Source organism: Poecilia latipinna, unplaced genomic scaffold (genome assembly GCF_001443285.1).
Source record: "Poecilia latipinna isolate Pla-1442-1.1 unplaced genomic scaffold, P_latipinna-1.0 Scaffold954, whole genome shotgun sequence".
In the NCBI taxonomy this organism is placed as follows: Eukaryota; Metazoa; Chordata; class Actinopteri; order Cyprinodontiformes; family Poeciliidae; genus Poecilia; species Poecilia latipinna.
In genome coordinates this window covers 70,442-91,929 of record NW_015113570.1, presented here as the reverse complement: position 1 = coordinate 91,929, position 21,488 = coordinate 70,442, and the positions used below count along the sequence as shown (strand labels likewise).

Below are 21,488 nucleotides of genomic sequence, written 5' to 3'. Positions count from 1 at the left end.
AAACAAAGCACCATGGTTTCTTATTACAGCCTTCAAAATGTGTCATGTTGTTAGAAAGGTGGATCTCAGGATAAGTTTGTTGGTGACTGTAAATTACACAATCAGATAGTGGGCCTGTTCTGCAGAATATCCTGGGCTATTTTATATTTGCCCCTGGATCTGAAGTATTCATAAAAATAAACCCAGTGTAATCAAAGTAAAATACACTTTTCTATAGAAAAAACTACATTTTCCTATTTTTTAATTTTTTTAATTCATTTATATTTTAAATATATTGAGGGAAAAGCGGGCCCAAAGTCAAATTCCTTGTTTGTTTGAACTAACAAGGGGAATAAAACTGATTCTTACATTTTTAAACGTGTAGATTCTATCCTACGTCAGCACGTACACATTTGGTTGGAAATTCAAATAGGCTAACTGGTGTGGCTGACATTACTTTCCAGTTGTGAAATACAGTTTTGACTATGTTGGAAATGGCATAAATGTTTAAAATGTGTATGGTTGATTTATAAATTTAAATATTTTAATTACACGGGATATTATCAAAACTGACCACGAATCAAATTGTGTTTAGTGGTCCTTACTGCTCTAATTATCTCAGTTCCGACTTGTTTATTAACGAAGTGAAAGGGAAATAAGAAAATAAATGACAAAGCGTGGGAATAAAATGGGGCGTGTGACTTTAATTTGAAGTTCCACCCCGGAAGTAGCGCTTATAATTGAAGCTAGCTTGATTCATGTTGAGACTTTCACTCCTATCAGTCCTTGCTCTTCCCCACTTTGTTTGTAAACCTATAGCAACGGCCGGACTTGGTTGACTAGGTGAGTTTAAGGCAGTCGTGAACAAATTAAATGTCAGTCATGTGTTTTTATATTCTGTCATTCGGCTGAGTTAATATACAAAGTAGAGAACATTAGCTAGCGTCTGCTACAAGCTACGCAGTGTAGCTCCAGTCAACCCTGATAAGTTAAACCCAGCCACCATAAAGCCTCGCAATGTCAGGGCGGCATTTATGTAACTTTAAAAAATGAAGCTTGCTTCGACCGTTTTACCTCTAAACTGACTTCGCAGAACAATTTATGTGTTAAAAGTGTCGTCAGCTAAAGCTAGCGGTCCAGCTATAAGGAAGCTTTAAGAACAGTGCTGTCTTCATGTAACTCAGAGACTTGTTTTCACCTTGCTACTCCTCCAAGACTCCTGCTGCTCTTTAAATGTGGACCACTGAGCTTTTCAGTAAAATAACCCGTGTTTCTTATGAAGGCTATAACCGTGTAATGACTGTCACGCTTGCTTAACCACCATTTAAACTATAAGGAACAGTTCCCGTTGTCTTAATTGCCTTTGCGGCTTTGACCAAACCTCCCTCCCTTGACGCTCTGTGTTTGTGTTTGTCTGCTGCAGAAAGCACAGCCATGTGCAGCTGTGTGCGGAGCTCTAGGGCCATGGCCCCTGCGCTGCTCCCTAGGCTGCTGCTCCCTCAGATGGGCTTCAGGCTGGGGGGAAGGGGGCTATGGACCTCCCCGCAGTGTCTGGCTGTCAGCGGGGACTCCCAGCTCCCTCCTGTGCCAGGCCAGGCCCGGGTGGTGATCTGTGGAGGCGGGATTGTTGGAACATCAGTGGCCTACCACCTGGCCAAACTGGGCTGGACGGACATCGTTCTGCTTGAGCAGGGCAGGTGAGATGAAAACTCTGTTATATTTAAAGGGGCACAATTATGTATTTACCAGGGACATAGTGTCATTTTACTGCACCAACTCCATTAACTAACTAGCCAAGTTGCTTTCAGATGATTTAAATGTATTGAGCAGCTTGAAATCTGGAAATTGGACCTCTGTCTCTTTAAGAAACGTTTGCTCTTTCAAGACATAATCCTCAATTAAGCCTTTAGCATTGCTCTGAGGAGCTTTGTACAGAGAAGTAGATGTGAATCTCTACAAGGTGCTTGCTAATTGCAGCTGGCTAGTCTGAAGGAGCTAAGTGGGGGAGTTGCAGGGAAGGAGTGCTCTGTAATGTAGAAGTTCACCTGAAGACAAAGAAAAGGTGTCCCTTGGTGATAGTAAGGATTTTGCAAATGGTTGCCATGGGAACCATTTGGAGCCAAAATTATTTCTTAAACATGTATAAAAGAATCAAAGCAACACTCCAGGCAGCTTTTTGATGAGGGAATAACATTACAACATGATGTAAAATTCAAAAAAGTTTATTTTTACATCACACTGTCTGTTTAATAATTTGGGAATATTATTCAGGATTAAACTTTCAGATCTGAATCGTGCTGAATCCAGCCTTAAATTGGTTCATTTTGGTCTCCAGGAGGAGATCATAAAGTTGAATATTATGTTCTATTCATATTATGCATTTTGCCCAGGCTTGGTGCAGGAACAACCAGACTCTGCGCTGGCATTCTCAGCATGGCTAAACCGATCTCCATCGAGTCTAAGATGGCCAACTACTCCAGTAGCCTTTACCAGCAGCTAGAGGAGGAGACCGGCGTTAAAACAGGTTAGATGCTTTCACAGCCTTCACTCATAGCCAGCTTTTGGTGCTGGAAATAAAGGAAAAATGACATTGTGTAACTTCATCATCATTAACTTGAACTGATTTTGCTCCACCTGTCTTTCCTCTGCATCTGTGTTGGATATGATTAATTAAATTTGTGCTAGACATCCATAAAGGAATACAATGTGGCTCTAAAATAGTTTTTTGCATTAATATCTTCCCGTTTGCATTTTATATTGACCATATAAGATCCTTTTTGGGAAGATTATGCACTGGAATTTTATATTTTTGTAAGACTGTGTTATGGCAAAAATAAAGCTTGCAAAAATGTGCAACTTTGACCCCAGCTTTTGGAAAAAGGTGCCGCAAAATCAGCCGTTTTAGGTTGCAAAAATCATTAAAAAAAAACATAGCAAAAATTCTGGAGGGCCTAAATGCAGCACTATAGGTTTAGCACATTCATGAGTTATAATCAGTCCAGATTGAAATCCCGACCCCCTCTCATCAAATCCGACGAAGCAAAAACAAAGAGAAATGGTTGGAAATCTCCATGTCTAAATGTATAAAACTAGTAAAGACGTCATTTTTCTTCCACTTCATTGGCATTTCCTATCTTGTGTTAGCCTATCATGTAAAATCTAAATAAAATATATTGAATTTTGTGGGTTTTAACTTGACAAAGTATAAAAAAAATAAATAAAAAAAATAAAAAATATATGTATATATAAGCATTTCTGACTTCTTTTCTTATTATTTTCCAGGTTATGTGAAGACCGGTTCTTTGTGTCTGGCGCAAAATCAGGATCGCTTCATTTCACTTAAGCGCCTAGCAACGAGACTCAAGTAAGACAGGCGGTTGAACTCAGTGCTACATGGGTGTAAGCGGATGCCACCAATTTGCCTGATTTTAAAGACGGTAAAGAACAATGAAGTTCCTAATTTCTCCACAGAGTGTTGGGGATCAACTGTAACATTATTAAACCCAAAGAGATCGCCAAACTCCACCCCCTAGTCAACATTCATGACCTGGTGGGGGCGCTGCATCTCCCCGATGACGCTGTGGTGTCCTCGCCCGACGTTAACCACACGCTGGCCGTGGCTGCCGCTCGACAAGGTAACTTCAGAGGGAACCCTGACTTTGCCCCATTTTTGTCTCTCTCTTTATCTTCCTCCTCATGGTCCATTTCTGTTGGTTTTCAGGGGTCCAGATTCTGGACCGGACCGCCGTTCAGCAGGTGGTGGTGGAAAAGGGCCAGGTTATGGCCGTGGAGACTGATCGTGGCTCCATTGAGTGTGAATACTTTGTCAACTGTGCCGGTCAGGTAAAACTCACGCTCTCTGGACTCGGTGCCTTGTTTACTTCAGGAAGTTAGCTGCGTATTATTTTCAATGACATTAAACAAGATTTCTGCGCATTCTTATAAAGCCTTAAATTCATGTATTTAAAATGGAGGCCTTAAAATGTATTAAATCCATTGGAAGATACGTAAGTTGGCCTTGCATACGTTAACCACCAGTCTTAAATTAATCTTTAATCTTGTATATTCCATATAGTTTTCTCGTGGGACTTTTCTGTCAGGCTAAAGTTTGAGTCGCCATAATGTTCTGTGACTCAAGGCAGTTGAGGCGACTGCTAGCCTCAAGGTTTTATTAGCTGCTAATAAAACCTTGCTAGCTAACTAGCTTTACTGCGAATATCTTTGGCAGACTGAGGTGGGTCTGGTTTGTTAGGTTCATGCAGTCATCTGGTGCTTCTTCTCCGTGTGTCTCCACTAAAGTGGGCTTACGAACTGGGCCAGGCTAGTGAAGTGAAAGTGTCGGTCCCGCTCCATGGCTGTGAGCACTTCTACCTCCTCACCAAACCTCTCCAGGAGCCACTGGCGCCCAACACTCCAGGTCTCTAAAATTAAATACACTGATTTACATTTTTTTTTTGCCATAGCTTCTAATCCATTTGCAAAGTCTGATTTTACTTGAAACTGCAGTTTTGGTAGTATTTTAATACGTAATCCTCCTTTGCTCTGCTAGTCACAAGATGATGTCAGAGGCTCTGGGATCACAGGTTGCAAAACCAGAGATTAGGAACCACAAACATTCTTCTTGGTGGATTTCTGTTCTTGTGTATGAATTGTTAAAGTTGAGGTTGGTCTAATAGGATTTGTGTCTGTGATTTTATTTATTTATTTTTTCCAGTTATAATTGATATGGATGGTAGGATGTACGCAAGGCAGTGGCAGGGAGGCCTTTTGTCTGGTGGCTTTGAGAAGAACCCCAAACCGATCTTCACCGAGGGCCGCAACCAGCTGGAGATCCAGAACATGCAGGAGGATTGGGATCACTTCGGTAACGAGGACAGACTGCTATTTCTGAGCACTTTATTTGACTGCATGTCAATATATTACAAGGCTGCAGCGCATAATTATTTTAATAATCAATTATTGTATTGATTGAGTGTAAAATTGGCAAATGCTGTAAATTTTTCATTTAATCACTTAAAGCCCTTTTTATATAATATTAGAAATACATTAAAAGATGCAAATAATCAATTTTTTTTTAATAAATAATAAAGCAAACATTTTATTTTCCAAAATGCAATAATGCAGCATTCCTTTAGCAAATGATTGATAATTTGTAGCAAAGGATGTATCTGCAGCTAAAAAAATACTTGTAATATCAACATGTGAGAAGCTCAGCGTTCAATAGAGTGTAGGACGGATCTATATCCATTATTTTTTGGATTAATAATCACAGAAAAAGGTGCTAAGGGGGATATTTTTTGTTCTTTTTTTTTCTCCAGAATTTAAACCAGGTAAAGCTAAAACTATGATACTTGAGGAGTTCTGGGTAGAACAGATTTACAGGCAAATGTTTGTTTCTATCATAAATGCAAAATGTATATAATTTTGTACAGCTTTGGCTTAATTACTGCCCTGATTAAGTTATTTCAGAAAATTGAATTTTTTTTTTAGTTTGCATACTCCTGTTTAATTATGAACTAAATTGACGATTATTTCAATAATCGATTCATCATAATTAATCGTTTCAGCCCTTGCAGATTACACAGGCAATAAATTAGGCTATAATGGATTTTGAATTCTCCCATATTCAGCACAGATGAAAATTTAATTAAATCAGTTAAATCATTCTCTTTTTTTAATACAAAATATATACTTTTATTTAATATGAATGTCTTGGTTTATTGTTTTTGACTCTGTGGGTCATTGTACATATGTCCAAACACACACGTGTGCTTCAATCTTTTGTCCTTGGCCTCATGGTAGTAATTTGAGAGTCTTCATGCAAGCCAACAGGTCGTCATAACTCCCGTCAACCTGATGGGGAGGACATAAGTTCTCATCCAAACCTGAACCACAGCAGCGCGCAACTAAAATACCTCGACTAAATTCTCACAGAGGGGCCACTTTGGCATAACAACATGCCTTCCGAAATCTGAACGCACCAATCCGGATTATTAGAACATGGAGATATTTGTTGGATAGCGAACTCCTTACCGTTGCGCTCTTCTGCTTCCAGAGCCGATGCTCAGCGCCCTGCTGAGAAGAATGCCGCACATCGAAACAGCCGAGATCCATCAGCTGGTCAACTGTCCAGAGTCCTTCACGCCCGACATGCGCTGCCTGATGGGGGAGACGCCGGGTGTGTCTGGCTACTACGTGCTGGCAGGGATGAACTCCTCAGGTCTGGCCTTCGCCGGAGGAGCCGGGAAGTAAGCAATAAATCATTAAATGGGGGAGAAACTCTGTTTTAAAATATTGTTTTTAGTTTTACATGCATTATTTATTTACTTTTTCCATGTGTGTTGAATGGAAAGAAATGTTTTTCATACATTGAGGCTCTGCTGTGATGTTGATGTGTTCAGTGAAGCTCGAACAGCCTCTTCCTGCTGTGTGCAGGTACCTGGCAGAATGGATGACCTATGGCTACCCCACCGCCAACGTCTGGCCTCTGGACATCAAACGCTTCGGCAACCTGCAGAGCAGCCGAACCTTCCTGAGACACCGAGTCATGGAAGTCATGCGTGAGTAGCAGCCGCTCCTTTAATTAGAAGTTAGTGGTGGCACTTAATTTTCATTTTTAGTCGAGTTATTTGCAGAGTCTGTATTTAATTAATTGAAAACAGCATATTAACAAAATTAGCAACATGTTCAATTCAAAAACCCTTCTTGCTACTAAGTTATTGAATAAATCTGTTATTTAGGATAATAGATTTACTCTGTTATCCCATTCAACTTTAACGTGTTTCAGGAACCTCCAATCAATCATGGAACTTCTTTGAAAAAATACTTCTCTAGAAATGTGGACGTCAGATTTACATGCGTACCAGAAACGCATGAATGCAAAAGTTTTGACCAGAACCTTTTGCATTTGTGTTTTTAAAGAAAAAAAAAAAGAAAAAGTCCTGATAATATTGTAATTAGATATCTTCCTCAGATCCACAAGGTCCTCTGAAGCTCAACACTTGATCTGTTTACACTCTCAACTCTAAGGTTTTTCACAAGGGTTCCTGCACATGCTGGAAAATAATTAAACTCATTGGTATATTACAGTATTATCTAGTTCTGGGTAATTATGGAAAAGAAAAGAGTTCAGAAAAGTTTTGGATTCTTTTTCTCAATCCACATATCTCCTCCTAGCCATTCATCCACCAAACATTCATCAGTTTACCAGTTTCCTAACAGTGTTTATGTGAGTCACTCGTATTGAATTCTTTGTGTGTATACATATAGTGATAAGTTTTTTTTTAATGTTTTTTATTGTTATGCTTGTGCGTCACATGCTTAGCCCTGCTGTATGAGCTAAAGGTTCCTCGGTGGGACTTTCAGACCGGCCGGCAGCTCAGGACCAGTCCCCTGTACGACCGCCTGGACACCCAGGGAGCTCGCTGGATGGAGAAACATGGCTTCGAAAGACCCAAATACTTTGTTCCCCCTGGGAAAGGTGCTTACTGCTCAGCATCCACACCAAGCTTCTCAACTTCCTAACAGATTTTTTTTACTAGCCAGTCTGAGAATCAACAACAGAGAGTGAAGTAGAGCTAAGAGGAGTCATTGCAGGTGCTGTTCCAAGAATACACCTAATATACTTCATTCTCAGTAAAGATGGAACATCTACAGAAATGCAGTGATTTTTACTGCAGATTTCCCAGAATTTGTCAGCAGAAACTATTACGACCGCTACCAAGAAACTGAATTCAGAGAAACACATTGTTTATGGTGCGAACGTTATTGATTTGAACCAAGGGTTCAAACTCATTCTTTTGAGTTTCTGCAGTGTGATTTCTGGAGATGTTTCATGAATAAAGCCCCTGCCTTTCCTTTCTTTTCAGATCTGCTGTCCCTGGATCAGAGCAAGACCTTCTACAAGCCCGACTGGTTTGATATTGTTGGAGCAGAAGTGAAGTGCTGCAAAGAGGCTGTCTGTGTCATCGACATGTCCTCCTTCACCAAGTTTGAGCTGACAGTGAGTCACGTCTGACATTTGGCATCAAATTAGGTAGAAAAAACCCAGTTCCCCTCATCTGTAGCAGTTTAACTATCATCTTTGCCTTCAGTGTTGCATTGATTTGTAACAAATTATTGGCTCTTTTTAAAGGTACCAGCTAGACTTTTCTGCAGAATCAATAAAACACTATTATATATAAACATGTATAGTTCGTCACCAAAAGAACGTGACAAGATCAAGCTTTCTATTTGTGTTGCCATTTTGTTGTTTCATTCAGAGTTTGTGTGAAAATGCTTTTCAAACTGCTCAGCTTTGTAATAAATTGCAATCTAACGTTTGATTAGACGCCTCAATTTGGAAAATGTTAATTCCAAGTGAGCCCAGAAGTTTACATACAACAAATGAAAATAGATTTTTTTTTGTGGGTAAGCATTTAATTTGAGCAGGAATCTAACATTTTATTATAATTGTTTCAGTGTAGTATGTTACCACAGAATATTATTAATAACAGTAACAAATGATATGCAATAGTAAATTTAAACTCCCTTTTTTAGCTTTTTATTATTTTTTTTATTTTACATTTAAGTTGTTTGAAAAGTGCTCGAATTTTACTGGGAAAAAGTATGCACAGCCTGTTCTGCCAAATACATGCCTCTTATAGCAATTCACTAGAGTTCTTCTGCTCTCGTCTCTTGTTCATTTCCTCTCTTCTTCTCTGTTTTTGATTAAACTCAAACATTTGGGTTGGATAAAGCACAACGGAAGTGATTTGTGAACTTTTGTCTCAGTCTACAGGTAACCAGGCTTTGGAGCTGCTGCAGTATCTGTGCGCCAACGACCTGGACGTTCCTGTCGGACACATCGTCCACACCGGCATGCTGAACAAGAGGGGCGGCTACGAGAACGACTGCAGTGTGGTCCGCCTCAGCAAGAACAGGTTGGAGCCTCGGAACGGCGCCGCGGACTTGAGGTCTATGGCATGAAAATCTCATCTAAAACGAAAAACGATGTCCGTTTGCCTCCAGTTTCTTCATCATCTCTCCGACGGACCAGCAGGTCCACTGTTGGTCTTGGATAAAGAAGCACATGCCCAATGACCCACACCTCCACCTAGAGGATGTGAGCTGGAAGTACACAGGTGAGCCTCAATGTCCTACTACCCTCTCTCTCTGTGTCTCTTGAAAAGGTTACTTATCAAACTTTTCTCTTTCAGCTCTGAATCTGATTGGTCCACGAGCAATGGACGTCCTGGCTGAGCTGTCGTACGTCTCCATGACGCCCGAGCACTTCCCCTCCATGTTCTGCAAGGTGAGAGAGACGAGTCGAAGCAAAGCAGCTTGTTGTTTGTTCTGTGCTCTTGCCCTCATGTTGCCCTGTTTGTATTTGCAGGAGATGAGTGTGGGCTACGCCAACGGGATCAGAGTGATGAGCATGACTCATACTGGAGAACCAGGTTTCATGCTCTACATCCCCATAGAGGTGCAAACGAGTTGTATTTAGACAACAGGACAGGGTGTTTGAGGAAATGCGCTCAATTTTCTGATCACTTTTGACCTCATTGACTCATTGAATTTAACAACTTTGATTCATTTTTAAAAGAAATGTGACTGCCCATATTTTGAATTATCCCTTGTGGTGTAAAATTTTATTTACTTGGTTATGGACAATGATGGTGTTCTTATGGAGAGTCTGTCTAATTAAGCTGAAGTCCAGGCCATGGACTGAGTATAAAAGCAACCTTAAATCAAAAATGGTGCACCAAATTTATGATTTTAAAAATGAAATAAATTTATTGTGTAACCAACCTTCATAGAATGGTTTGGAGGTCCTCCATTAAATCCTAACATGACACAATAGGTTAACATCAACTTCTGATTGCCACTGACCTGTCACATCTTCTCTGTGTGATGATTTATACCGGTAGGGATTTCAGGAAAAACACAGATTTCTGTGAAGTTTAACTCTGATGTCATCCATCCACTCCCTCCAGTACGCACTGCATGTGTACAACGAGGTGATGTCAGTGGGACAGAAGTACGGCATCCGTAACGCCGGGTACTACGCGCTGAGGAGCCTTCGCATCGAGAAGTTCTTTGCCTTCTGGGGTCAGGACCTCGACACGTTCACCACGCCGCTGGAGTGCGGACGGGAGTTCAGGGTCAAGTTCGACAAGGTCGGTCCGGCCGCTGGGGAAATGTGCTCTAACCGCACACCCACGGCATTTATATTGGAGCGTGAAGCTTCGTTTCAGTCAGTTTGCCATCTGCTTCGCTCTAAATGTTCTGACTGCAGCTGCAGAAACAACAGGTGACACTTTAAATCAACAAGTTTACTGTTGAGCTCAGAACCAGAACCTCTGGTGACTTGCAGCTGTTGTGGCGGTGCAGTATTGCTAAAACGGGCTGCATGGTTAATAATCCGTCCCAACACTCTGAGAGGGAACATGGCTCTGCAGGTGCCACAGCGTGGGCTCTGGCTGCCTTTTTGTATAGAACAATTATTTGTTTGTAAACACAAAGGACATACACACTTTGCCTTTAAACTGTCACTGGTTGGTATGGTTACTTTCCATTGTCTTGTTGTTTTAACATTAATAAACTCGTAATAAACTCATGCTGTGTTTATTACAGCATGAGAAAACAAGTTATTCTTCAGCATTAGTGAATGAGATACTAAATAAGGAGGAAAGGCGGATCTGAGCTCACTGCGATCTGTAAATAATTTAATAATTGCAAATAGTTTGAATAGTTACAATATATTCTGCAGGTGACACACACAGCGACAGTGAGTGTGTACGCAGCGTGACGTCCACTGATAATCCCTCCCTGTCTCTGTGCCTCTTCTCCACAGGACACTAACTTCCTGGGCTGCGAGGCGTTGCTGCAGCAGCGCCAGGAGGGCGTGTTCCGCCGCTTCGTCATGCTCGTCCTGGAGGACCACGACACAGAGCTGGACCTGTGGCCGTGGTGGGGCGAGCCCATCTACCGCAGCGGCCAGCTGGCTGGGACCACCACCAGCAGCGCCTACAGCTACACGCTGGAGCGCCACGTCTGCCTGGGCTTCGTGTCCCCACCGCCGGGCCCCGAGGGCCTCCCCACGCCCATCACCCCCGACTTCATTAACCGCGGCGACTACGAGGTGAACATCGCTGGACAGCGCTACCCGGCCAAGGCCAAGCTGTACCCCTTCAGCTCCCTCTTCACCCAGCAGAAGCGGCGCAAAGAGGACAGGGAGTTCAGCAACCTCTAGGGGAAGTGAGGTGGGACGCGCCACCCCAGACGACACTCCTTCAGTTCACCCCTCCTGACCCAACCCAGTGCCTGGTGTGAGGGCTGAACTTACAAGCACTTATTGTTAGTACTCTAAAAATCAGTTTTGGGTTTTCATCCTCTGCTTTTAAAGTGCAATATTTAGAAAAGCACCCAAGTCTTGACCTTTCATCTCGTTGAAATCCAGTTTTTCATCCCGCCGTGTCGTTCCGACCCTGACAGCCCTGACTGCTGTGCCGCTGCAGTCTGTGGTTACATGGCTTCATCAAGGCGATATCAACACTAGCTGCTGCAGAATTTACCAGTTTGTTGACTTTAACCCAGGGGTGTCCAAATGACGATTTAAAAAAAAAAAAGGTATGCAACCTTTATAAAACATTTTTTTTACATATTTGTTAAAATTCTCACCATGTCGTAACAGTATAACTTGAGACAGATAATCTGTGAAAAGATCTTTCCTCTTCACCTCCTGCCTGAAGAAATGCACTGCTCCTGGTCATCATCCTTGTGCACGTGCTGCTTAAAGTGGAGAAAAACAACTTGCCGTTTAAGGACAACAGTTTTTCCGCCGTCATCGGTGGCCATGCTAACTCGCATTAGCAACAGTGGCAAGAAGTGCTGCAGCTGTATCGAAGGGGGAGGAGGAAAGCGGCATACAGCTTTGATTGACAGCGCTAAGACCCTCCTCCTGGCTCTGATTGGGTGTTTCTAGTTAGCTATTCTGCCTTCTCCCAGTTTTAGTTTTTTTTTTTTTCTTCAGATTCTCACGCCATCACAACATGGTGACAGTTTGAACAAATATGTAAGAAAAGTATTTTCTTTTATAAAAGTTACATACTACAGCTTTAAGGAGAGAAACAAACGATCTTAACTCCATTTTTTACTTTCATCTTAATTTGATAGTACACAGCACCACAAGCATCCAGTAACTTTAGCTTGAATGTAGACTTGGGTGCATCCATTTATTAAACTAGGCTAAATAAGTATTTGTTTTGTTTGTTTTTGTTCAAAAGGGACACGTATCATGTTTTTGTAGCCTAGTATACATCTAAAATTATATACAGATACTTCCTGTGTTGAAATCAGGCTGGTACATTTCATTAAAAAACTGCATTGTTTTTTTTTTTTTTTGTTTGGTGTTTTTACACTAGAATTGTTTTTGCATTTTTCATAACAAACTGCATTATTTTAGTTGTGCTCCCCCCCATTGCAAAATGTTTGGACACTCCTGCTTTAACCCGTCCTGAAGGATTTTACTCTGGCACCCTTCTCCACTTCATGAGCTGTTAATACATTGTGAAGGAAACACAAGCTGATGTTGCACTTCTAAACACAAAGTTCTCAGCCGTAAATCTGCTGCTGACAAGGAGACCTATTTCAGAAATTTTCTACTCGCAGCCTTATAACAATTTGTCAGAAATCATCTTTCTGTAAAAGGGGAAAAGAAAAGCCTAGGATAATTACTGATAACCCAGAGTTGTTGTTTTTCGTCCACTGCACTTCATCCTGTTGCAAACACTTCCTGAAACTCCAAAGCAAATCAGAACAGCTTCTTCCGCTCTCTGTGCTGATATCTGCTGAGAACTGGTGTAGTGTCGTTTTCATGTATGCCGCATTTGTGGAAAAGATATTCATGTTTTTTTTTTGATCTCTTGAAAACGTTGACGCACTTTTGATGTTTTTGATTTAGATTTATTGAATGTGAGGCTGAGAGGAGAGCAAATCGGCCCTTCTTGTAGTCGTGCTGTTTTCAGTCCTCCATATCTAATTGTTTTGACATGTTTGTGTAAAGGAAAGAATTCATTGCAGTTTGAAATAAAAATGTATTTTTGTATAGTTGATGTGTATAGAAATCTTTTTTTATATTGGTTTTTGTATTTGAGTTGAGTTTGCATTGTCGCATAAAAAGTTTCTTGATCAGTTGCAGCCGCTCTTATTTTGAATCTTTAAATGTCTATCACATGTGAGATGTCAAAACTCAGAGGTAGTTTGAAAATGTAAAAAATTTAGAGGTGCAGCAAATGTGATTAGCAGTACCTGCTAACAAGTGATTGTGTCATTCAGGAGATGTTACTGTGGAATATGTTTTCCTCTTAGATATCAAGTCATGACTGTCATACTGCTGAGGTCTTCAGTCAGAGGTCTCTTCTGATTTGTCGCAAGACTGACTGCTACCAGAGATTCTTGCTGTTCACAGCATCACCATCTAAAACAACTCCATGAAGTCGAGTTATGACATTTCATCTCCCTTTTATGTATTTATTAGATGAATTGAATATTAGGATTATATAGATTGTCTTTATAGCCTGTAAGTTTATGGGGCTCTTACAGTGAAAGCAGAAGGCTGAATTTGTTTGAAATGTAACGGTGAATCTGTGCTGCTGCACATCCAACAGTTCATTTCAGTAGAAAGCTCATTAAAAAAAACATTTAACTAATTCCCACACGAGAACTTACAGAACATTCTTCTGTGGTGATAAAAGTTTATTGCAAAACCACCATAGTTTGGGAACCATGCTTCAGTGTACTTTAGGCATTTATCAGCCCCCCAAAAAGATCAGTCAGTACTAAACAATTCAGTGTGCTTGTATTTTGAAGTAAAATCAAATACAAGTCTAAAAGCTACCCTTTATTACTCTGAACCAGCTGAACTCATTCACATTGACCAGCAGGGGTGAACCGTTTGGTTCTGATGTGTTGACGGATACAAGGACCTTTGAATCAGGATAGAAGAAAAGACAGGAGTTACTTTTCTTTGAGTTGGTGAATGTTTGATAGTTCTGTGCCGACACATTCCACCAAAACTAGGTAAACTTCAATGGTTATACCAAAAGAAAAGAATCCTCTGAATGATTCTGCAAATGCAATATTTACACTACTTAGTTTGAAAGAAAGAGAAATAGGAGAGCACATTGCTTCTTTTCCACAGTGTGAAAACTAAAGCAAATGAAGCTCTCTGCAGTGAGACTTTATGCACAAGTCAACAGCAATTGCTTATTAACATCTGTTGTTTCCCTTCAAACACAATATGCAAAGTGAGCCCAGAGGCAGCAGAGTTGCATAACAAAACTCTTTATTAGCATAGTCCAAGTTAACAGCTTCCATACAAAGCGCTGCAGCATCGGGGCGTAATCAGATCCTTCTGGCTTTACGTGGGCGGCAACCGTTGTGTGGCACGGGGGTGTTGTCTGTGATCGATACCACCTGCAGGCCTCCCATCGTCAGGCCTTTGATTGCAGACTGCAAAACAGACAAGGACACTTTCAGTCACTAAGGAAACTGATCAAGACGTCTCTGGTTGATTTAATTATCCCCGTTAAGAAAGGCCCTGCGGTGGCTTTACATATCCTGAAGGCTCACTCTGTTTTTCCACTAGCAACATTGCTTCAAAAGTTATGGTTCACCACTGCCCTTCCAGATTCCAACACATTTGTGTTTTTTAATTTGCTTAAGGAAGAGCAAGCTGCTCAACACATCGGGCTTCTTTAAATCCCGATAGAATTATCCTCTCGACCCACATGAGGTCAGTTTAGTGTTTATACCCACTGAGCCCTTTCACATGTTTTGATTTTATAACCACATTCAAGTTTTAAGTACGCAAAGTAGTGCGTAATTGTGAAGTGGAAGGGATGGAAGAAAGTCACAATAAATCACATTTAAAGTTTAAAGACATGTGAAAAACAACTCCAGAGCCAAAGGCCAAGAACTTGTGAAGATGCTATTGGTAAGGCAGTGTATTTATCCAAAGAAATGTACCCTGTACCAACATGGACTGAAAGGCCACTCAGCAAGAAGGAAGCCATTACTCTAAAGAAAACATTAAAAAAAGCCAGATTGCTGCTTGCCATTGCACAAAGACCTTCATTTTTGGAGACATGTCCTGTGGTCTAATGAAACTTAGGTGAAACTGTTTGGCCATAACAACCACCATTACAATTTGGAGGAAAAAACAGGATGCTTGTACCAGGTGGTAGCATCAGATTTTGGGGCTGTTTTGCTACAAACAGCTGGTGCAACTCAGCTGTTGGAGGAAGTGGTGCGATTCATAAAATATATGGTCTCATGAGGAGAGAACATCTACAGACATCAGTCAGAAAGCTAAAAGTTTGGACATAAATTGGTTTTTCAAATGGACAGCGACCTGAAGCAAACGGTCACAGTGGCTACAAAGTGGCTTAAGAACAACAAAGTCAATATTTTGGTGTGGCCACCACAAAGCTCTGATCTCGGTCATGTAAAGAATTTGAGGGCAAATCTGAAAAGGGAGTGAGGCGGCTAAAAGAGAACCATCAAGAATCCCATCACAAACTCCAAAATACTTGCTGCTGTTATTCCAGTGAAAGAGGATTCCACTTCACAATTATACTCTGTGTAAAGTCTATCACTTAAAAATGCATTGGCGTCAACAAAATGTGAAAAAGTTAAATGGGTGTGGAAAAACTTTTTAAGAGTGCAGGAACTGCTCACCAGACGTCCAGGACCAAGACCTTTGACCACAACACGAACAAACGTAACTCCTTTTACTGTGGCTTTCTGTTTGGAAGAACAACAACAACAAAAATACAGATAAATATACTGTGTTTATATAGAGGACATATTAGTCTTCCAACAGGTCGACAGTACAAATCATACTGTACTCATTAACCAGGAGTGGTGAACCAGCAGAATCATGGGAGCCTTCACCAATACCAAAAACATTCTGCAGGTATAATCAGCTCCACTGGTCAGGGACCACAGATCTGACTGACAGAAATCGGAGGAGAAAGCTCACCGCGGCAGCAGAGATGCCTGCAGTCTGCGCGGCGATGGGCGTCGACTTCTTGCTGTTCTTGAAGCCTTCTGTGCCACAGGACGTCCGGACCAAAGACTGTCCTGTGCTGTCTGTAAGCTGGATGTGTGTGCTGGTGAAGGATGGAGAAGTTTACTCCGTGAACAGCTCTCTAAGTATTTATTTTTAACACTGTAATACAGACTTCTGACTGTATTTGGGCAGCCAGGTTAAGGAAAACATTGTGCTTCCTTCAGGAAAATACGTTAGAGGTAGGTTAATCCTCACCCCTGGAAAATTCAATGGACAAACAGCACGCGGGCGTTCCGCTGCAGGTTGAGGGCTTAACATAGTGGCCAGATGATAAATTAGATTGATGCTCACCAATAGCCAAAGATTCGCCTCAGTTTCAGATTAGTGAGACGGGAGTCAAATAGCAACACTGCAGGCGGCCATTGCCTTTGATTCCACAGGTGGTCAGCCCAATCTCTTTGATTTTGTAAAGTCACTAGATTACGTCTCTCCCATCTCATTTTAAAGAGACACAACTGTTTGTAATTGGAGTGTTTAGATTTGGCCTAAAAAATTCCAACCTAACCTGGCCTGAACCTGTAAGTGTTGTCTCTGATCCGACTAATTAACTTGAATTTTAAGCCTGGTAAACCCTACATATTACTTTAAGACTTTACTGAGGTTGTTTTTAAGACCTTCATTTCAGTAGGTCAGAAAAAATTCTGTTTTTAACTGAATTTAATTAGTAACTCCACTTACTTGTTGTATGTTGCTTTTATGTGAATAATTGGTAACTCTTCAAACTTCTTCCCAGCCCATCTCAGTGGACTGTCTTCACCAGGCATCGGGGGAAAATAGCTGAAAGATTGAAATTGGAATGAGCAAAGCATTACGGAGTTTTTCTTCTAAAAATCATTCAACATTGATAGACTGTAATGTTTTAGTCTAATTTATCTCAATAACACATCAGTAATCACAACTACTCAATTTGTTTACGTCTGCTTTGCAAAGCCAAGATGTCCAGCTGCTAAATATACTTTTTTTTTCCTTTTTGGGAACACAGCATAACAAGTGAGTAGACATCCTTCTTAATCAGCATTATGACCGACTGATGGATGACAGTGTGCAGACCTGAAGTCTTTCCCCGTGCTAGCTTCCGCCTCCTGATGTCTCATAGCGCTGAGGAACAACGGCCTCTGCTGCGGCAGCCTTCTGCTTCCACACCTGAACACACACCTTGTGATTAGCACACTCTGTAAGGCGCTGGTTCTGTTAGAAGTTGTACGGTTTTTGTGTCGCACAGTGCAAGTGAAGCTTCAAAACCTAGCAAACCCTTCCTTAGCGTTAGCCGTTAGCTAACAGGAACAGCTAACAGCAAACAGGAGCACTTACTGTGAGACGGTCCCGTTGACATTCAGCGGGGTGAGCAGCTGTCGGCATAAAGCGCTCGCTGAATTAAACGCACACCTGAAATTAAACATGGTTCATCTGTATACACACACGTTCAACGTTCCCGTCCGTACAAGCGTGACATTGAAGGTGAAGGACGACACCATTAATCGAGAATTAGGGAGGGGAGAGGGGATTAATAAAAACATCACTCTGTCAATATTTGCATTGCAGCTGAGCGTTGAATAACATTTTACTTTTTTCTACAACTGCATAAATGTTAACAATGAGGTTGTGTGGCATTTCATTCTTGTGTATTTTTGTTTTTACAAACGGAAGTCACTCCCCCCGCCTTGGGTCCAAACCATTTGTTCAGTGTTACGTACGCTCTCAACCAACACCACACACAAGCCCCGACTCCACTGTGAGGCCCAAACCTCTTCCGGTTGATGGATCCTTGTCTTTAATGTTAGGGGTAGGTGTCAAGTATGACAATTGACAATTAAAAATAAAAGCATAAATATGTATATATTTAGTTTTTCCTTTTCCTTAAAAGTCCGTTTTTGTGAAGAAATTTATACATTTTCTTTTGTGTTTTCCTTAAATATAAGCAAACTAACCGGCTGCTTAAAGACCTGGGGCTACTATGGAGCCCCCAGGTAGAACAGATTTTTTTTTTTTTTGTAATGATTTTTTGTTTTTATATTATATTAACAAAAACACAATTTCTTTATAAACTTGTGGTTTTTTTGTTACAATAATATATATCTGATCATGTATAAATCATTCATTCAATTCAAGAAATCATTCAATCAATTATTCATCATCATTCAAAAAGAAAAACAAAATTGCTTTTGGGCGCCCCCTTGTGACCGGTAAGATGAGCAGCCGTGCAATGTGCGGTGTTCGTCCAAACCTCCACAGCACCGGTGACAGAGAAGTAAGCAAAAGAATGTTGCAAAAAAAAAAAACAACTTGTCCTTCAGGGACAGAGAAAAGAAAGAGGAAGAATAGAAAAAAGCCAAGACAAAGGTATGGTTGCTTGTGTCTTAATAATGTACAAGTCTATCAATAAGATTTAATAGAAATATGTTTCTATCCAGTTCAAGCTAAACATTTATGCTAGCAAATTTGTGTTAAACTGATTTTTAACTCCAAATGAATTGATTCTCGTTGGCCCTAAGATTTTTTTGACTTCAGAACGACGTGTTTGGTAATATTTGACAACAGTAATTAGTTTCTGTATGCTTTGCAAAAGAAATACTTCTCTGTGGTGATCTCTCTGCCTCTAGCAAACAGAGGCTGGTAACGAAAAACCACTTCTTAAGCCGTAAATTAATGTTCAACCATATTCGTCTCCTTTTGAAGGTTGAACCAAGCAGACAAAAAAATGTTTCATTGCTGAAGGTTGTAACCTGCGCTGTTTGTATCTTAGAAGAAGAAAGAAGCCGTATCACATCCGTCAGCTTTATTCAAGTCATGATACAACTACTATGGTACAGCTAATTTACACCGGTCTATATGTACAACAGCAAATACAGTAACGGTATTGAGTCTCAGTAAATTTACAGACATGCCGATAACATCCAGAATCACACACACTCTCTCTCTCACACACACGCACACACAAACTCGCGCATAAATCAGTCATGCCGAGTACGTACAATGCTCCAAAAAAAAATCTTGACACACGTTGTCAGAAATGTAGCAAAGTTCTGCAAATCAGTTCTTCATCAGAGCATTGAAAGGAGAGCGTCATATGAAAACGTCTAGTCTTACAGTTTTGCATTGCTCTCTCCCTTTAGAAAAAGACAAAAAAAAGAAAAAGAAAACAGACAGTTCCTTACACTTTGTCATGGCAAGATGTGACAGATAAAGACCCTAATGCTACATGTTACAATACAGTTTAAAACACTACAATGGGGAACAAACAGGACACATCAGAGACACAGAACCTGGTCGAGTTGCATCCGGATCTTTCGGGAAACCCAAGGAGAGCTAGAATCGTTTTTAGAAAATGAGATCTACTTTTCAGAAATTGATTTTACCTAAAGAGAACAAACTGGGCAACACAAACTACAGACACCACGGGGTTGCTCCGAACAAACATTGGGTGAATGTTCAAGGTGTTTGGTTGTTTTTTTATTGATTTTTTTTTTTTTTTATCTTCAAAATTAGAGCAATATTGTTGTGGAGACTTAGCAGCGAGTCTCGTCGTTTTCAAGTTATCACTAAAAGTCCTCTCTCTTTCATCAAGAGGGAATGAAACCAAAGCACAACATGGTAACGTGATCTCTACACAACCATTCAAACACAGACACATTGTTTTAATCTTTTACACCAACCTCAGACAGAATGGGTGTGTGTGTGAACGGAGAGCGGGGGAGACAAAGACAGGACTGACATGATGTGACAGAAAAACGCTGGGCAGCCTGAGGAGCTTTCCCATAGCGGAGAGCAACCGCAGGTCAATGTAGGCCACCATACAAGTTTCTTTAACTATTTCAAAAACAAGTAACCACATAAATACAAATCGCACAGTTTGCCGTTTGTGTCTGGGGATCTGAAGCAGCAGAAAGTTTGGCTTTTCAAGAGAGGATTTTCTCCCGTGTCTCAGGCAGCTTCAGGGCCACCAGGCCTCCACAGACGAGGGCGGCGAAGGCCAGGAAGATGGGGATGATTTTTGTGATGCCGATGAAGGCTGCAAAGATGAAGCTGGCAACGATGGCTGCGAACTTACAGATCCCGTTCAGGATGCCGAACGCTGTCCCTCTGTGCAGTGAGAAAAAGTGCAGGTTTAAGCTCGACGGTTGGCTACAACGTGTCGAACAAGGATGCGATGCACAAAATGCATATTGTTGTGGAGCTTAGATGTGAATTAACTTTTTTTTGCAAATCAAAATTTGAACCGTAAAGTATGCAGGTAGCATTTAGCCCTCCTACATCAGCACCGCAATCAGCCAAATATTCAGTTTCAATTTTGCAATCTGATTTTTCTACATATTATTACTTTAAAATTGTACGAGTAGGGCACCCATAGTCAAAAACAAATGATGTGACATACAGTTAATCCACAGTATCCACAGTTGGAATATTTTTATAGTAATATGCTGCACTATATCTCTCTAGCAGCTTTGTACATCTGGAAACTGAAGGTCTGGACTTTGACTAGGTCATTCGAAAATATCACTAATTTTTAGTCTGATCCATTCCAATAAAATCGCTCAGTTTAATTTCGTGGTCCTTCTAGAAGACGGACATCTACCTGATAGTCAAATGCGTTGCAGCCTCTGACTGGTTTTCTTTCAGGATTGCCTTAGATTTAGCTCAGTTCATTTTTCCTCCTGGTCTGTCCAGTTTGTCGGCCTCTGCTAGAGAAAGACTTCTGCACAGTGTGATGCTGCCACCAGATACCAGTGTATTAGAGAGTTTGTGCAGTTTGTGAAAAGTGGAAGACACCAGATGGAGTGATTAATGCTTTAGATTTTCATTTGAGTCATTTCTCTTCCATTCTGTTGGTTTATTGCATAAAATCCAGATAAAATACATTTAATTTTGAAGTGGAAACGTCGCAAAATGTGAAGTTCTAGGGGCAAGGCTTTAGGAGTCCAAAGTCCACTAATAAACGCAAACGTCGACAATGAGATAGGAAAACCAATCTTTTAGACTTATTTGTGCTCACACATTCGTGCTTTTACTGAATGAAAAGCCTTTGAGGGTGCAACAGACGCCATTAACGTCTACATCATTATCTGGGATAATGAGTTTTGGCTGGAACAGCTGGAGAGCACACTGACAAGTTTCAGTCATTAGACTAATTTATGTTTTAAGAGGGTGAAACAGCGGAGGTTTTAGTTCTCCTCGTGGCTCCCTTAAATCTCTCAATTAGGACATAACATGGCTTGTGAAAGAAATGGGACTTTGCTCGGCACACACAGTGCCCTGCAAAAGTATTCATGCTCCATGAACTTTTGTCACCTCACCACTACAAACCTCCATGTTTTCTATTGCAAGTTTACGAGCCATACCAAAACAAAGTAGCAGATTACTGTGAAGTGAAAGTAAAGAGGTACATGCTTTTTATTTT

At 40.9% G+C, this 21,488-nt stretch overlaps 3 protein-coding genes across 4 annotated transcripts in view; 1 reads left to right on the top strand and 2 right to left on the bottom strand.

The window, feature by feature from the left end:
* The first annotated feature begins 707 nt into the window (after window positions 1-707).
* On the top strand, window positions 708-20,051 carry pdpr (pyruvate dehydrogenase phosphatase regulatory subunit). 2 transcript variants are annotated; one of them, XM_015049637.1, is made up of 19 exons: window positions 708-822; window positions 1,403-1,676; window positions 2,370-2,503; window positions 3,262-3,343; window positions 3,451-3,614; window positions 3,701-3,822; window positions 4,279-4,396; window positions 4,694-4,843; window positions 6,035-6,227; window positions 6,415-6,539; window positions 7,304-7,459; window positions 7,848-7,981; window positions 8,752-8,900; window positions 8,989-9,101; window positions 9,177-9,271; window positions 9,353-9,442; window positions 9,954-10,136; window positions 10,814-11,222; window positions 20,038-20,051. In XM_015049637.1, exons 2-18 carry the CDS (start codon window positions 1,414-1,416, stop codon window positions 11,210-11,212), a joined length of 2,670 nt encoding a protein of 889 aa, XP_014905123.1. In that variant the 5' UTR covers window positions 708-822; window positions 1,403-1,413; the 3' UTR covers window positions 11,213-11,222; window positions 20,038-20,051. The 2 variants fall into 2 exon arrangements, with proteins under 2 accessions (XP_014905123.1, XP_014905122.1); XM_015049636.1 differs by lacking the exon at window positions 20,038-20,051 and having other exon boundaries at window positions 10,814-11,575.
* mrps11 (mitochondrial ribosomal protein S11) lies at window positions 14,289-17,662 on the bottom strand. Its single transcript, XM_015049642.1, has 6 exons — window positions 17,405-17,662; window positions 17,144-17,236; window positions 16,772-16,870; window positions 16,004-16,133; window positions 15,700-15,765; window positions 14,289-14,472 (listed from the first exon to the last, which is right to left on the bottom strand). The coding sequence occupies exons 1-6, from the start codon at window positions 17,491-17,493 to the stop codon at window positions 14,365-14,367; spliced, it is 585 nt and encodes a 194-aa protein (XP_014905128.1). The 5' UTR covers window positions 17,494-17,662; the 3' UTR covers window positions 14,289-14,364.
* LOC106957997 (synaptic vesicle glycoprotein 2B-like) overlaps window positions 18,855-21,488 on the bottom strand; it is a 32,917-nt gene continuing 30,283 nt past the window's right edge. Inside the window, exon 13 of the mRNA XM_015049638.1 lies at window positions 18,855-20,173. Within this exon, the coding sequence (XP_014905124.1) occupies window positions 19,990-20,173 (184 nt within the window). The 3' untranslated portion in view covers window positions 18,855-19,989. The remainder of the gene's footprint in view (window positions 20,174-21,488) is intronic.

Coding starts and splice junctions, on each gene's coding strand:
- pdpr (XM_015049637.1), top strand. CDS start 1,414: ATGTGCAGCTGTGTGCGGAGCTCTAGGGCCATGGCCCCTGCGCTGCTC. Junction 9,102..9,176: donor TGTGAGCTGGAAGTACACAG/GTGAGCCTCAAT, acceptor TTTCTCTTTCAG/CTCTGAATCTGATTGGTCCA. Junction 10,137..10,813: donor TCAGGGTCAAGTTCGACAAG/GTCGGTCCGGCC, acceptor TCTTCTCCACAG/GACACTAACTTCCTGGGCTG.
- mrps11 (XM_015049642.1), bottom strand. CDS start 17,493: ATGTTTAATTTCAGGTGTGCGTTTAATTCAGCGAGCGCTTTATGCCGA. Junction 16,871..17,143: donor AGCACGGGGAAAGACTTCAG/GTCTGCACACTG, acceptor TCAATCTTTCAG/CTATTTTCCCCCGATGCCTG. Junction 16,134..16,771: donor ATAAAAGCAACATACAACAA/GTAAGTGGAGTT, acceptor ATCCTTCACCAG/CACACACATCCAGCTTACAG.